General features: G+C 47.4%; 1 protein-coding gene across 1 annotated transcript in view; it reads right to left on the bottom strand.

Annotated features, from left to right (window-relative positions):
- The window catches only part of LOC146186615 (nephrin-like), a 100,239-nt gene extending 85,655 nt beyond the window's left edge, over positions 1-14,584 (bottom strand). The window contains exons 1-2 of the mRNA XM_084608066.1: positions 14,567-14,584; positions 11,417-11,540 (exon numbers count right to left, since the gene is read on the bottom strand). Coding sequence (XP_084464192.1) covers positions 11,417-11,540; positions 14,567-14,584 — 142 coding nt within the window. The remainder of the gene's footprint in view (positions 1-11,416; positions 11,541-14,566) is intronic.
- Between the last annotated feature and the right edge of the window lie 1,970 nt (positions 14,585-16,554).

Raw genomic sequence — 16,554 nt, 5'->3', positions numbered from 1 at the left:
ATTTTGTTTTGTTGGACCAGCTGGAAAGAAAAAAAAAAACGCTTCTATGCTTTGGAAGTTTCTTGCTATCGTCAAAGCTTACACGCCGTTGTCGTGAATGTGTGCGAAGAAACTACGTGCGAATGCGTTTTCATTTAGCCAAGTGCACATCGTTTAAGTTCGCTACGTACGCCGTCAACAAGTTAGCTCCATGCACTTCACGAATACGCGATGATCGCGAGAGAAAACCGAGGAATGTCACGAAGACAAAGTCTTTCTCCAGAAATCTCCATCGTCAATTTCTTTACTTCTCCAGCGTTTCATTTTTCTTTCTCCTTACGACACCTGAGACTGTGCGTACTTCACTCGGCGGTATTCGCAGAAGCGCGCAACTTTCCTTAACTCGGGCTGACACGCTAATGACTCTCGTCGTCCGGGAGCGTACTTTCCTTTGGATTTGAGTTTCTCCCACTCCTTCTCCTCCTCCTCACCCCGAACCTCGGCGCTCTCCCTCTGCATATCATTATAGAAAGAGAAATGACGCCATGACGAATTCAGCAGGCACCCTGGCGTTGAATTAAAATCGACTCCCCGGAAGCCGCGCCACTGCGGTTATGCGCAGCACCGCTCTTTGTGCTCACATAGCAACTTTGCCCGCTCTTATGAATACTGCATAGTGCGTGTAGTAGATATGCGTTCTGAACGCGCGGACAACTCGCAAAGTGCGGCCTGAATAAGTAAAAGCTGCCGTGCAATATGGCCGACGCGCGAGCAAATTATTCAGGGCGTCGGCGAGGGAAGCGAGGTGCGATGCAACTCCCCCAGCTTTCTATTTAAACGCGTCCGATTTCGGCGATGGGTTCTCCCCGCCCCAGGGCCAGTCCGGCACCCAACGGTCTGTGTACGTGCTCCGGCGGCGGCAGCAGAAAAAGACCAACGCGGTATATGCCGTCGTCAGGGTCGCCGGACACAACGCGGAGACTGGGCGACGATGCCACGGGGCGCGCGGATGGTCGAGGTGCTTTAATGAACGCGCTTAACATGGCGGGCACGTTTTCATTTAAGTGCGCTGCTGGCCCCGTGGCGTCGTCATCGTCGTCGTGGAGAGTTTTAGCAGCGTCCACAACGCTCCATGCTTTTCTTTTCCCTTCCTTCTCGAACAGAAATTTCCTGAATATCCCTTCTCTGCAGGTTCGTCGCCGTTTCTAGTCCCAGCAGAGTTTCGAGTCCTCTCTGTTTTTGTTTCCCAAGATTTTTCCTCAGTGCGGAGCGAGAGAGAAGGAGAAAGACTGAGACCTCCCTATTGCGGATTCTTATGAGAGCGCCGTCGCCAAAACTAATCCGCTGCGGGAAAGCGGAAAGCAGAACGAAGAAATCAGGAGAGCTTCTAAAACTCCGTCCGGGTGCGCAGAAGACAGCTGGGCTTAATTGTCACCCTGCGCTAACGAATGCCATTTGACACTGGGAGTCGGGGAGTCTTTTGTTTCGTAATGAGAGGGATATCTTCTGCTGAAGGTGATTACGACGGAGGAAGGCGTGGAAGGGGCTTCCTTAAACTGTTATGGCGCGATAACAACACGGGCGTTCTGTACCCGGGAAATATTAATAATTCTGCCACGCTTTCTACCTGCGGATCCGTGGCGCGCACTTAACGAGGTGCATGTTGACATGCGTACAAAGTATCGCACTTTCTGTTTCGTGTGTCTCCCTGTGCGTGTGCGGTTTCTGCTCGCGCCACAATGGGGTGCCATGAAAACACCAGCGAATGCGTCGTCTGACCGGTGAATGTCCACATCCGGTCAAGCAAAACAGGTCGGTCTGCTCCTGAAGGGTGCTACTGGTACGTCCCGGTAATTTTGTATGTGTGATGTTTGTTTGTTTTGTTGCACTCGGCTTTTGAACAAGCTTTTGCTACCGAAAGGTATTCATGCTGGACACGCATCGGAAAGCTTGAAATATAAGGTTGTAAACTGGTTTCCACGTGCTGGCTTTGGCGCGTGGAAACCCTTTCATCAGGGCTATCTAGTTTTCTCTGAATGTCAAAGCAGTTTATGAAACCGCGGCTATCGGAGCTCGGAAGGTGACTCTAGTAGAATAAGGATGGGGCAGGGTGCTTTCTGAAGTGCTCTCGGGTGATAAATGACGGCGTAGAGAGTTATTGGGAGCTGATTTTACAAGTAACGTTTGGATTGGTTTGGTTTGTGGGGTTTAACGTCCCAAAGCGACTCAGGCTATGAGAGACGCCGTAGTGGAGGACTCTGGAAATTTTGACCCCCTGGGGTTATTTAACGTGCACTGACATCGCCCAGCACACGGGCGCCTGGCTTTTCGCCTCCACCGAAAAGTGGCCGCCGAGGCCGGGTTTCGTTCCCGCTCCCTTGGGAACAGTAGTCGAGCACCCTAACCACTGCGCCACCCGGCGGGGTACAAGTAACGTTAGAGAAGAGACTAGGCCAGGGAACGTTAGCGAGTTCACGATATCCCAGGTAAAATAAAGAAATAAAATGGGTGTGACTATATGCTCAGGGCGTGTAATACGAAGGAATGATAACCGATGTTCTTTTCAATATGTTTAAATAAGTGAAAGCGAAAAAAGTTATGAAATGTAGTTTTGCTTTGATCTTATATAATCTTCAGTTGCACGTATGTAGCATATATATGGCTTTCTGCACTGCCTTTGAAGCGCCCTGCTAAGAACCAGTCTTGAGAAAAAAAAAAAAAAAAAAAAGCTGGAGAAGAAATGAAAACGTAAGTAAAATATATGATGAAAAGCATGCAGCTGCGTTTTCGTAACTGCTCTTCCTTTTGCAATATTTCCGCCAAGTTTCATTTGTTTAGCTTTGATTATGCCACTGAAAAAGACTATTAATCCTAAAATCTCACTCCACCTTAAAGCTACCGAGCCGAAGGTCTATAAAAAATTTGGACTCGACAACAAGAATAAAGGCTAGAGCCAGATATAGTGAGATCAGCACGGCTTTTAATCAGCACTCTGCGATGACTAACGGTAAGAATTTGAAACAGCAGAAGTGTTAGTTTAGCGGTTGGCCACGAAAGAAGAGACGTTTAATAAGAACCTCTAGCAGCCTGCAAAACCCGGCCTCCTCCATCTCGTGTTGATTCGCTTTTGTAGCTTTCACCGGCATGCACCAGTCACGCAGAATGCACCAAAAGAAAATAAAAATAAGAAAAGCAGCAAAATCATTAACGCCCGCCGACAAAACTTCAGCCGTCAGCTCCGGCAGGGAGAACCTAGCCTCGCTCGACTAGCCCGTCTACACCGGCCTGCTCAAGAAAATTAATCTCGAGGCTTTCTCGTCAACCAAGGCGAGACAAGCTGACAGACGCACGCACACGCGCAAAAAAAAAAAAAAAAAGGGCAGAAATAAACCGTAAACAACGGCGCCGTCGAAGAGGAAGCCATGCGCGTAGGGCCCAGAAGAATAACGGCAGCAGTAGAAACAACACGGATACCGCCAACGTTGCCAACACGGGCACCGGAGAACAGCAAAGGCATCCTACACAGGCGTGTACCCGCTGAGCACGGAGCGCTTCAAGACGCGCGGAAATTATGCCGTTGGCCTGAAGAAGCAGGGAGAAAGGAGGTAGAGGGGAGGGGGCGTTAAGCATGGGGCTCCGTACGCCGTACTTATTGCGAGCGCGCGCTCTCTCTCTCCGCCGTAGCCTCCTGTCTCGGCGGGTGCTGATTTTCTTGGGGCGGCAACAGCGTAGTCTTAACGCCTTGGCGCGTGCCCGTCGAGCGTGCTGTACCTTTAATGATCGCCGCCGTCCTCGGCTGGCCAAGAGCACGAAGCCGACGCGAAGGGAGCAGCTGGAGCGGTCCCTGTAGACGTTAGAGCCACTCCCTCTCCTTCCACATTGCGCTTGCCTTCTTTGCAACGGGAGCCGCTGGTGCAGCTCCGTTCCATGTACGTCCCATGACTATACTATAACGCGTGCCCGGTAGGAAAGGCAGAAAAAGTGGGGGCGGTCTTCTGACATGTTGGAAGGAATGTGGTATAGCACCGTCTTCCGACGAGGCCTGCGATGTCGTCGTCGTTGCAGTTTGGTGGACCGGACGGGTACCCTTGTGACGGCCGATAAAATATTCAAATTGGAGTCTGGCGTTCGCATTAACATATTCTTCTCTACATCCCCCCTCGTTCCCTCTTCCTCTACCGATCTTTTCTGTAAGGGGTGCAAAGAAGGCTTTTGCCTGGATGTCTGAGCAGGCATGAACGGCATGTTCATATATCCGGTCTGCGGCGGGTTTGAACCTCTAGCTAGGCTGAAGTTTCCAGCTCACTGACAGTGCTTGCCCCCCCCCCCCCCCCCCCCCAATCTCCTCTTCGGCCACTCATCACAAGATGCAGCCCTACTCAGCAAGTGAAACTTCCCAGTGCATGTGTGTATAAGGCGTGGCTGCATTATATTGGCATGCGGATAGGACGGACGAGAAATGCAACGATACTCATTGAAAGTGTTGTATGCAGGCCTCGTGACATGCTGAATTCGAATCCTTCACATGCTCCTTGACTTTCCTTATTGTCGCTGTTCAGCAGGAAAAGAAAAACGCAGACACAATATTCAACCTGCGCTCTAAGAACGCTGCAGGGCTGCTTGGATTTGAAAGGTTCTTTCATTTTCTCATCGGGAAAAGCCCGATCGGCAACCGTGGTGTTCTGAAATACCGTTATGAAATGCTGCCAGACGAGATGTACAAGGCTCCGGCGTTTAATTCTTCTTTTGACACCCTCCGATTCGAGGGTGCCTTTCATCACCGAGTTTCCGCTGCACCAACCAAACTGGGCGTTGAATGTGAACTCCGCTATTTTTCTTTTGCTCTCTTACTAGTCAGTGATTTTAAGGTTTTGCTACGCCAGAAAAGAAAGAAAAAGAAAGGTGGAGCTGGAAGTCAACCAAGCGAGAAGAAGATAAGAAAATATGGCCAACAAAAATGAGAACGCGCGCAATAAGAACCGTGCCCGCAGAAACAAGCCCACGAAAGAAGCACCGTATCTCGCTGGTCGAGCGAGGCCATGCAATCTCGAAGCCAATAAGTTGCGCCCATCAAAGTAACGCTCGAGACTCAGTCGCCCTCGCAGCGATATCTGCCATGTCGAGGGAAAATTCAATTTGAGCACCACCCCACCCACAAGTTCCCACCCGTGAAGCGGCGCGGGCGGCTGGCGATACGCTTTTCGGGGATTGCCGCCAAAACTGCCGGAAAAGACAGAAGCGCCGAACCATTGCTGGCTGCACTGAGGGGGAATGGCAACCATCGTTCGGTGCTTTCTGCTCCGCTCCCCCACTACATCCACCGTTATCTGGAATATAATTTAATTTTAACGATGCGACGCCACGACTCGAATCTCGTCATCGCTTTTTTCACAAGCGCATGTTGCAACAAGACCAAAGGAAGAGTGTTGACCTAATGCAGTTGTATGCGGTGGCCAGTAGAAGGCCTTGCAGCTAGACAGTCTACGGGAATGTGAAGCTGCCAGGCTAACACTTGTACCCACGTTATTTTATTTTTGTTTACGAGCGGCATTTTCATGAAATGAGGCGCATTTTACCTTACGTGTGTTAACTACGGGCGTGAACTTCTGTTCGAGGTACAGAATGCACATTAATCTGGTAGAAATGGATTCCCCACACCTCCAAGTTATCCAAGTACAGTTGAACTTACGGTATTATGTCAATGCATATAAACATCGCTAAGTACGACTGCAGCACATATGGGGACAAAGCTCGAAGTTAACACCTATACTGGAGATTTTGTTTTCTTGGGCGATCCGCAGTTGAAGGGCTGGAGCAGGGGATCATTAATTTTTACAAGCCTAATCATGTCATGACAACCTCGACGGTGTGAAATGAAGCTTTAGCTTGCGACAGTAAAACGCATGCACTTCGTTACACCAACACCACACAAAGAAATTCATGCGAGAACCAAGCGGAGACAAATTCTCCCATCGTGTCACAGCCGCTCTCGATTGCCCAACGACATTGCCCAACACGTTGACCGTCTGCAGGGCGCACCACAAAGCAAACAAAGTGACGCGATCGTCGCCAAGGCAAGAAGGATAAAGATAGCCTCACGAGCAAACAGGATGAGTCTCCAGTCTGTGATAGCCATTAACTTTCCTCCCCTTTTTCTTACTTGAAATGTCGAAACGAGTTACCACCGAGATAACGTTCGGAATGAAAAAAGCACACTACAGAGGACCAACGAACTTTTCTAAACGCGGAAATCCGGCTCGTTACGCCGGCAGATCCGGCGTCGGGGGAGAACGCGGAAATGAGACAACCTGGCAACTCCACAGTCGCTCGATATATATATATATATATATATATATATACGTTCTGTTATTCCGTACTGGCACTGCGTGCACCTCGGGGCGTCCTCGGGAGCCGCCATTTTAAACCCAGGTCGTTCATTGTTCGGGCCCTAGCTGCGCTCAGTGCTTTGTCCAAATGGAGGAACAAATGCCCCAGAACAAAGGAACGCTTATAAAGGACTCAGGAGCTGTTTGCATCGACGTCGGATACTCTAGTGCGGAAAGAACTAAAATGAAGTACACTGGTAAATTCCTTGGGGACTAACTGTTTTGCCATAACCATTCGTGCCTCAAAGAATGACCATTACTCCCAAGTGACTAAAACTAAAGTAAACTACTACACTTAGTCTTACTATTGACTAACAACTTAACAACTCGCAGCGCTGTCTAACTGCTGCAGGCATTTTTATTTGAACCCTGTATAATTGGCTAAGAGTGTACACGTAGGAGGACAAAAATGATAACGTATTAATAGCATTTAACTGACAGGTTAGTACAGGAAAGCTGAGGCGGCTTGCTATACGCCACGATAACCATATCCTGGTGAAAAATTGTGTTTAGTGATCGAGCAATTCTATGGAGGCTGTAGCACCTTTTACTCCTCAGAGGTCCTCCCAGTCTGACGTCAACTTTAAACTGCACTGACATTCGTGACATTTTATTAATTTTAACCACTCAGTGTAGTTGTATAGGATGGAAGGTGAGATTTGAAAATTGGCTTGGATAGGGCGACATTGATTACCGCACAGAGGTGTAAGTGGAAGTCATTAATGGAGGCCGTTGTCTTCCTGTATCAGTCTGTCTGATAATCACAATGACTAGGCTTCTACTGATGACGATAATCGTGACATGTAATGGAAGGCCGGTTAGCTTTCGAAACACCTAAATAAACCAACGGTGTACCCACCGCATACACGATGCAGTCTACTGAAGGAATGCACTATCTGACAGGCTATAACCTAATAATAAAGCTTTACGCGAAATGCCTCATGCATTACCTCTTGCGCAGCTTTTCGTTTCCCCCTGTTTGTATCGTCTTCATGAAAGGAGCAAGAAAACAACGTCGGTGCTTGGAAACTTCTGCTGCTTGACGTTTAGCGCCGCCCGAAAGTCTACCACGCAATTAGAACCCCGCCGGACGCATGGTTCTGACTCCTGAGTAGCTAGCACTCACCTCCGCACCGTCCTTCTCTTGCCTAGCACTGTTCTGCTCCTACCACAACTAACCACAACGGCACCAGTACCGCGTGGTGCAAAAAGGCATTCGGTCATGACGCTCCCCCCGCCCCTCTGTGCGCCCTCTGTCGTCTGAAGTTACGGCGGTCACCGCGCCGGCGCAATTGTTTCATTAGAGAGCGTCGCAGGCGGAAGCCGCCAGCTCTAGCACTACTGAGTGCTTTCCCTGGAGTACACGAGGAAGGAGAGGATGCGAACGAGAAGCAGCTCTCGCGTCGGCAGTCCTCCGTGCAATCGTCGCACGCCCCGCTGCGTTGCTCTCCAGATTGATTTCGAGGCTTTACCTGCACGCTCCGTCAGCACACCAGGAATCACGACGCGAAATGGCGCGACGGCAACTGCACGCGCGCGCATCTCTTGTTGCGTGCAGTGGAGCGGCATACCCGACGTCTCGCGGCGTGAGAACATTTGGACGTGCGCGAACCGAGTACTGCGTGTGGCTGGGGCCTACACTGAAACAAATGTCATCCAGGATTTTGCGTATCTGTACTGTGGCATTTGTCTCGGTGAGGCATTTCGTCGATTAATTTTGTACGTAACGAACCGGTTGGCTTACTGAAGCGACGAATTCCCTGTGACAGGTAGGCGTCATTGTACACACTGCGCTTCAATCAATGCGTGTGATGGTGCGCACGTTGTCAGAGCCTGCAGATTTGGCCCATATCGGGTCGAAACTGAAAATCGCCGGTGAGTTCATTGCGTTTCACGAATGATGCCTGTTCTATAGACGAAGATTACCTGCAGAGAACTGAGCTCTTTGGTACCTTGTATCAGACATTTGCATGTGACGCGCACTCCCACGCTGCTTATTGCGCATCAGTGCATGGAACAGTCGGTGTGGTGCGCAAAATTGTGCGGATTCGCTAGGCATGAGCTGCTTGAGAAAATCACGTTCCGGGAGCGTCCCGGAAGATTCGCCAGCAGACGTGGAGGCAGTAAGTCGGGCAAGACGCGGCGTGTGGCTGGTTAACCTGCGGTAGACGTTATTTACGGGCGGCGACGCTGACCCTGGCCCGAGGCGGGGGCTTGGTTTGGACGGCGGGCCCTCCGCGCTCTCCGCTGGCGTGATCAATACGGTTGGGCGCACTCATCTGGTCCAGGCGCTCTTAATTAGCGGGCCCAAAGTAGGCCTAATGGATTTAAGCCCTTTCTCCTCCACCATCAGCCCCAAAAGCACAGGTCCAAGAAGGCGGTACGCAATAAGGGCCCTCTAGGAACGAACGTCGTGAAGTTCAGGTGATGACTTGTGCCTCTACGTGGCATTGTTGGCCATAGCATACAGTTCGTCCCCACTGGTATCCTGACCGTTCAGGCGAACATATATATATATATGGACATATATTATGTTGAGGCATGAAAAGGAAAGAAAAGTAAAGAGGAAAGGCCCGTGCCACTTAGTATAACGGGCTTAATCCAATTAGAATAAAATGAATAGGGATTATTCCAATAAACAATTTTGGATTGAAGAGAGAGAGAGAGAAAAAAAGGAAAAAAAAAAGGTAAAAAGAAAGGTTAAAAAAATAAAAAAAAAATCTACTATCCAGCCCAACCGCCGCCACGGGAACGGGCCAGCAAATAGCGGATTTATTTGATTGCTTTTTGTGATTGGATTTGTTGGGTTACTATTTACATGATTTACTATTTACTATTTACCGTCGCTACCACCGCAATATTTATGTCCCGAAAGATGCCGCGCAAAGAATCAAACATATTCGTTATTACATAAGCGGGGAGCAATATACGATGATTACTCGTTACATCCCGTGAATAACTCGTCAATATCGGTGTTCGGGCCGCCTGAGTGTGGGTATTACAGGACAGCCGTTCCAGAAACGTGCACACCTCCCAGGTGCACGTCTCCTAGCTCGTCTCCTAGCTACCTAGCACTAAAGTGCAGCCTATACCGCAGCCCAAACGGGAAGCAAGGAAGAGAATGGCTGGAGCTATAGGGGCATCGGTTGCAGTCCTGAATAAAGGCCCTTCGGTGGAGCCAACTTGTTTCAAGTTTCTTCGCGGCGAGGTCTCTTTGCAGCGCATACGCGATTGACAGCGTGCTTCTCGGTGTCACCGTGTAACTTGTGGACAATGCGCTACAAACAAAGCGGCAAAACCCTTCCGGAACACCGCCCCGAGTTTCTTAGCATATTCATGGCTAAACATTGTTCTACCCCGATTGATCTTACGGTCGTCTCGCGTTTCGATTAAAGGCGGCCGGGTGGGACGACGTTCTTTCGCAACGTCCTTTACGTAATGAAATAACTGACCATCCCAGAAGCGCGGTATACAGTGGGCAGGTATACATAAGAAAAGGGAGTAAGCTGTAGGTACTATACGCGGTTGAAGTCGCACTTTTATACTTTTGTAGTTTTTTTGCTGAGCGCATAATGCTCTTTGGGACTTTTTGTTGGAGATTTTGGTATTCTGACCGTTTCGTTTTGACTGTTTCATTTTAACCACAGCGGCTGCGTTGGAGAAAATACTAAATCGTACAATAAACACCTAGAGATTCTCAGGCCAAGCTGTAAAAAATTACATGATTGCACTTAGCTTCGCTTAACAGCTTAATGGCGAAAGCCTTTCCTTTCTTTTCTTTCTTTCTTTCTTTCTTTCTTTCTTTCTTTCTTTCTTTCTTTCTTTCTTTCTTTCTTTCTTTCTTTCTTTCTTTCTTTCTTTCTTTCTTTCTTTCTTTCTTTCTTTCTTTCTTTCTTTCTTTCTTTCTTTCTTTCTTTCTTTCTTTCTTTCTTTCTTTCTTTGCTTTAACGTCGGCGACATCGGCATCTCATGACTCAGGTCTTCGGCATGCGAGAATGGGAGCCTAACTACCCGAAAAAAAGAAACTATTTTGACGTCAGAACCCGTTGCGACGTTTCGCGTACACTTCCCGCGAACGCGATATTTTCACCACAGTCTAAAAAGTTTTTCGTCTCAAAATAGTTGCCATCCTGGTATGGAGAGGGATAACAGAGTGACGTCATGTGGAAAATGCCAGAGGTAAAATAGCCTGCCTAGAAAGTATGTTCACAGCGAATTAACCTTTGATATTTTCAAACCAACGAACAGTTCCAGATCTCCTAAGCGCAAAAAGACCAGTGCTACGAGAAAAGGTTTGCGGTTCGGATCCCTATCTGTGCTTACACATCATCGCTAGCTTTCCTACTCCTCACATCCATGTAGCCACGAAAATGTATGCAATGCAGTGGGCGCACGGGAAAAAGGCTAACGAGACGCTAGCCTAAGATGTAATATCTGTTAATTAGTTTTATTTTTTATTAGGCTAAGGGTTTGCCTTGTTACACCGAAATGCAGACGAGAGAAGCCATACTCAAATTTAACACAACGTCTCAACAGCTTTGGCTCCAATCACTACATAGTGGCTTCTCTCGGTTCTCTCATCACTTGACCCAAGTATAGCCCGTTTAGGATTGGCTAAGAAACAAGGCTGGTACATGGTGTCATTCCACGACTCGCTTAATACTTGGCTGCTGCTTCATAAGACTCTGGCACTCTGCGTTGTTTCGGAGTCTGGAATTCTGCTTTTAAGTACGCGATTGCGAATTCGAAGCCAGCAGTGCTGGTCGACATCCCACAGTCGTTTTTATCGTTGGCGATAAACAGTTAAAGAGTGGTTTCGCATTCTTATTCGCATTCTTAATCTTAGAATTTTAACGACACCTCGACGAGCCTCCTTTGCTTACAGTTGTATGTATGCCTCAACCTCCCTACAAGCTATGTGACAACGTCATCTATTAAGTTTATGTTATTCACATTTGAATCTATTGCAGACTGCCCCAATAATCACGCGAACAAGTCGATCCACGGGCATTGCTGGAAACAGCATAAGTGGCCTCACAAAACAAACTCACCGAGCACGAATCCATCTTTGCTCCACTGGACGGCTCCGGCTTGGTTGGCCACTTCGCACTTGAGGCCCACCGTGTGTCCTTCGATCACCTCCACGGGCTGCGGTCGGACACGGAAGCTCTGTTGCTGGCAGACAACGCGAGAAAGGGAATCGCGCTGTCAGACACGCAGTGACACGACTAAGTCTGATGTACAACGACGCGAACCGGCACTTGACGTTCCCGTCTTTGTGTCAACAGAAGTTAGCTCGAGCATACTCCAAACGAAAGCGAAAGGAATCACATGTGCTGGACGTTCAAGATGAGGTACATCCATGAACTGAAAACAAGCCGTCTTAAATTATGACTTCCTTCAGTCTTTTTCCTTGCAGTCTTAAAACAGTTACTGAAGGAAATCGTTACAGATACTCAAGAAGTTAGTGCATTTGATTGCTCTTCTTGTCACCCGATGTCGTTCACACCTTTGCGAAGCCAGCCCGTTTGGCAGCGGTGAATTCGTAAATTCACTAAAAGCTTGCCTTCTAACGCACGAAGTAACATTACTCGTGCATTGTTCGGTATCTTGACAGAAGGAACTAACGGGCGTAAGCGGCATCTATGGCTTGAACTGTCTCTTTTCATCAAAGAGCCTTTCTTTTTCCCTCGACAAGTGTACCGCCAGTTAGAAGGTCATAAAAGTACAAAGCTGTAGGAAAAACCTAAATGAAGAAATGCAGAGGAGTTTTGTTAAGAAAGCCTCAATGTTTGTCGACGTAACGAATGCCCATTGTCCACTTTATTTGGCCGCATTCGCGGTTCCACCGCAGATCCGCCTGCCGGAAGAAGCATTTGTGCCATGAGAAAAAAAAAAAAAAAAAAGTGCTAGTTTGGTTTGGTTTCATTTGGCTTGGTTTGGCTTATAGGGTGTAACATCCGGAAGCAACAAAGACTATGAGGGATACCACAGCGGAGTGCTCCGGAAATTTCTAAAGCCTCGCTGGGGTTCTTTCACGGGCACCGACGATGATAGAACCCCCCCCCCCCCCCCCCCCCCCCCCGCGCAAGCGAAAACAAAACTGGAAATAAGAGGTATACAACCGCAGAGTTACTCAAAGTTGCAAGGCCACAGGGTCCACTTCTGAGTAGAAGGGCGATGTTTTTGCGCACCCCACCATCACAGCCTAGACTATTCCTACCCCGTGCCCTCCATAGATTCTGAGGCTAGTGGGTGCCGTAAACACCCGATTAAAGTACGCCCCTATGACCTGCGAACATATAAGCCAACCGCGTGCACGCATCTAGCGGAGATAATAAGCTTTTCACTGGCTCTTTCGCATTTTTCTCCATTCAACGTTTCGTTCCCACTCGCATGCAGAAACGTCAGTGGTCCTCTTTTTCTCTCTTCGTACTGCTGCTGCCGGAAAAGTGAAGGAAGAAGAGCAAGTCCAGCGCCGGAGTCACTCCAGCTCGGCACGAAAAGCGTATACACGAGTGATATGTGTACGGCTACAGTGGAGAGGAAAACGGGGGCACCGTTTCCGCAAATGAAATTTCGCTCAAGAAGCCGTTCAAAGATTAGGGCACACGCGGACACGCAAGTTTGCCCGGCCCGGTTGTTTCTTCTTTATTTTATTTTTCTACACTCGGTCACAGCACAGCGGAAGTGCGGCCGGCGTCCAAGTCGCCAAAGCTTCTCGAGCGGGCGCTGATCGTGAGGGAGAAAAAAAAAAGTGAAAAGTTGGAGAAAATGGGTAACGCTCCAGCTCTCTCAGAAGCGCAAGAGAGGAGCGGGGAAAAAAAAAAAGCAAGACAACAACACTGAAAGCTCCGAACGAATGCAAAAATGCAGAATGCAAGAAAAAAAAAAGCCTTGGCAATGCGAGAGACATAAATGTTTGTTTATTGATGATCGGGTCCGTTGTTGTTAGCACGTCCCTTCTGGCAAGTCACTTTTTTTTTTCTTTACTTTCCTCATTTTTCTGCTACACGCACACACTAGCGGCGATATCTCCTTTATTGTCGTTTTTAGATCTCACAACTCGGAGCAAACGCTTCACGCTTTCCATGATACGCGGCAATGTTCGCCTTGCTCTTCACGCACTGAACTCATTTCTTCCTCTTGTTTCTTTTTTTATCTGCACGCTGTTCGTGCGTCTATGGCGGACCGCGTTAGCGCTGTAGCGTCCCCCACCCCCCTCCCGCTTTTTTTTTTTCCAGCTCTTGGCGCGAAGGCGCCGCAGCCGGCGTCTTGGTCTCACTGGCCATAAAACTCGGCTTTCCGTGTCGTGATTTATGTGCGAGAAAAGTTCAAACTGACAGCGAGACCGGCCAGAAAGAAGTGTGATTGAGAAGCAATGAAGAACGTTGCTCTGCTATCGGCTCTCTCTCTCTCTCTCTCATACTTTCTTCCTTTCCTGCACCGTGCGTTCTCTCCAGTCGCTCAGAATTTTTTTTTTATTTATTTCCTCGCTCTTTCCTCACTCAGCGCACTGGTTTCAGGGGTCCTTTTTACTGTTAGTGCTTCAGAGAATGGGCTGCTAAACAGGCGAGTATAATGGCTGCAGTTTTTATCACCCCTCTCTTCCCCTCCTCCTTAGCAGTGTTTTCTTGAGACTGAGAAACACGTTAGCATTGCAGCCCCCCCCCCCCCCCCCTCCCCCCTTTTTTTTTCTTCCGTATTTTCTAGGCGCTTGCAGTCTGTTGCTCTAAGCTGCCAACTGTTTTCCGGTTGCATGAGCAAGGCGGAATTGTTTTCAATGTGCCGGATTCCGTGCCCTGAGTGCATAATTGCGGACAGATTTCTTCTTTGCACATACTTTACTTCAAGGAATACAAGGCGTACGGAAGGAATCGTAACAGATGGGATTAGTTAAAAGCGACTTGTTGTAGGCACGCGCCTACAAGCTCTCTTACTCTCTCTCTTAAAACAAAACGAGCGCGTGCATCTGTAAAGACATTTGCGTCCTTTCTCTGAAAAAGTACATAGAGCTGAGCAGCTATTCTGGACCAGTGTAACCAGGCTAATTCATTTTCCCTCTCTCGATATCCCCTAACCAGCCACTGAAAAATTTTCATGTTTCGGTGTGATTCGAGAACAAGCGTAATTTTTGGCGCTCAGTGCATTAATGAACATGATCATACACGCAAGCAGCAGCAGCAGCAGCACACACTCACAGTTCTGACGGTAAACATGCCCCGAAGTCAGGAATAGAATGCGCTAGCATACGTCAAGCCATAGCGCGTTCGATACATTTACCTGATTTTTAACCAAAAGAACTGGCTTCGAAGCAATCGATGGGTAGCTTTTCGCATGTTTACAGGCGATCACTGCGACTGCGGAAGTGAGCAATTATTTTGGTGAGTGGTTGGTCTCCGTGTCTTTTAATCCTCCTGGTTCATTGCGTTCAGTTATTTTTCAACTTGCCCTTGTGAGAAGTATTTTATAACCCGAAAACTAAATTATAGAAATGAAAGGTAATGTTTCGATTTCGTGGTCACAATAATTCATTATAAAAATTATATATATTCTTTCCACATACATTTTATCAAATCTCTTACCATCGTTGAAATCTATAGCTTTCGTTTGTAGACAATATATAGAATATTTATAGATTAAAATCTATAAAATCTTAATTTACTTTCGATTATAAGAAATTTATAGGCTGCATATATGCTATCTTAAATGTGTCTATAAACAGCCTAAGACCAAAGTCTAAGAATAGTGTACTGGCATAAATCTATAAATAGCCTACAGGCCTTATTTACAGAAGTGTCTAAATGGTTTGTTGACTATGTTCAGAAATTTCTTAAGGGACGTTTTTTCGAAGGCAAGCACGTCGCTAAAGCCAAAGTAGTGTCGAGTGAACGTTTACACAGTTAGTCAAAGTAACCGTCGTGTTCCGCTCAGTGTTGTCACACAGCATTAGCGTCAAGTACAAAGTAAATCCCCATAATGTGTTCCGAAACAAGTCAAATGTGACTGGTGCGCTTCGAAAGGGGCAAAGAAGCAGCGTAACGGTAGTCAAGCGCAGGCTTTATCAGGCGAACTTTCTTTTCATCGACCGCCTGGGATGCATTGTAATCTATAACATTATAACCCTGCGGCTTAACGGACTAGAAATATTGATCTTTTTGCCTCACGCTTTAGCAGGCATGAAAATGTCAAATTCTAGTTACTGTCCTAATTGAACCACTGCAGCAATATTGCCTCTGGAAGGATGCCATGTTACAAGTTTTTATAGCCCCAGCTTAACGTCTCGGCCGTTCCTCTTTCATCCGTTCTCCCCTAATCTGCATCCCGTTAGCTTCTTTCTCTCCTTCTAAAGTAAACTCTCTTTGCCTTCCCACTTCAGTACGATAGGGTTCCTAATGCAGTTAATAAGCTTTACTTTTCTTTTTCGTCGAACACTATACGACTTAACGGAGAAAAATGACAGCCTTGAAAAAAAAAAATTATTTTTCTTTTCATTTCTTAACTGCGATAACGTTTCTTTTTTTTTTTTTTTAATCAGCCCAACGGTAAGTATAACACTAAAACTATTGAATAAAATGTCACGTACAACGAAAAACCGGTTTACGACAGGAAAGCTCTTTACGATGTCTAACACTAGGATACTGTATCAAGCAGCTGTGCTAAACGAGAAGGCTATAAATAGTAAGTTGAAGCAGCGACGCCTAATTCACATAAATCAACTACGTGTAGTGTGGGATTGATGTGGCTCACGACTATATGCTCGTTGACTGAGTATTAACGGGCGAAATAACATGGGCCAGGCCTGTGTGGTCAAACTTCCATGGAGATTTACCTAGCGAAAGTGGATGTTTGGTGCGCATAGAAGTAAAATTTCTGCTTTCATTCTTGCGCATATGGGCAGACAATCTTTCCTGCTTCTTTTACACAATAGGAGGGAGGAATTTGAACACCGAAGAATGGTTCGTATTACTTTGCACGCAACCATGCGTCTGCCTGCCATTTTATTCGCTGTACAGCTGGGGAGCCTTTAAAAGGGCTCTGAAGTCAACCATATCTGGGTAATGGTCTCAGTACGGATTGATTCTCTCCCTCTTGCTACCTTTGTTCCGCAGGATAAGATAAATTTATCGACGCAAAAACTGCACTTAAAAATCCTTCCGGCAATCGGTTGAGACTCATGACGTCCGTG

This window comes from Amblyomma maculatum, chromosome 6 (assembly GCF_055883805.1).
Source record: "Amblyomma maculatum isolate TAMU_Amacu chromosome 6, ASM5588380v1, whole genome shotgun sequence".
In the NCBI taxonomy this organism is placed as follows: domain Eukaryota; kingdom Metazoa; phylum Arthropoda; class Arachnida; order Ixodida; family Ixodidae; genus Amblyomma; species Amblyomma maculatum.
This window is presented reverse-complemented; position numbering and strand designations above follow the sequence as displayed.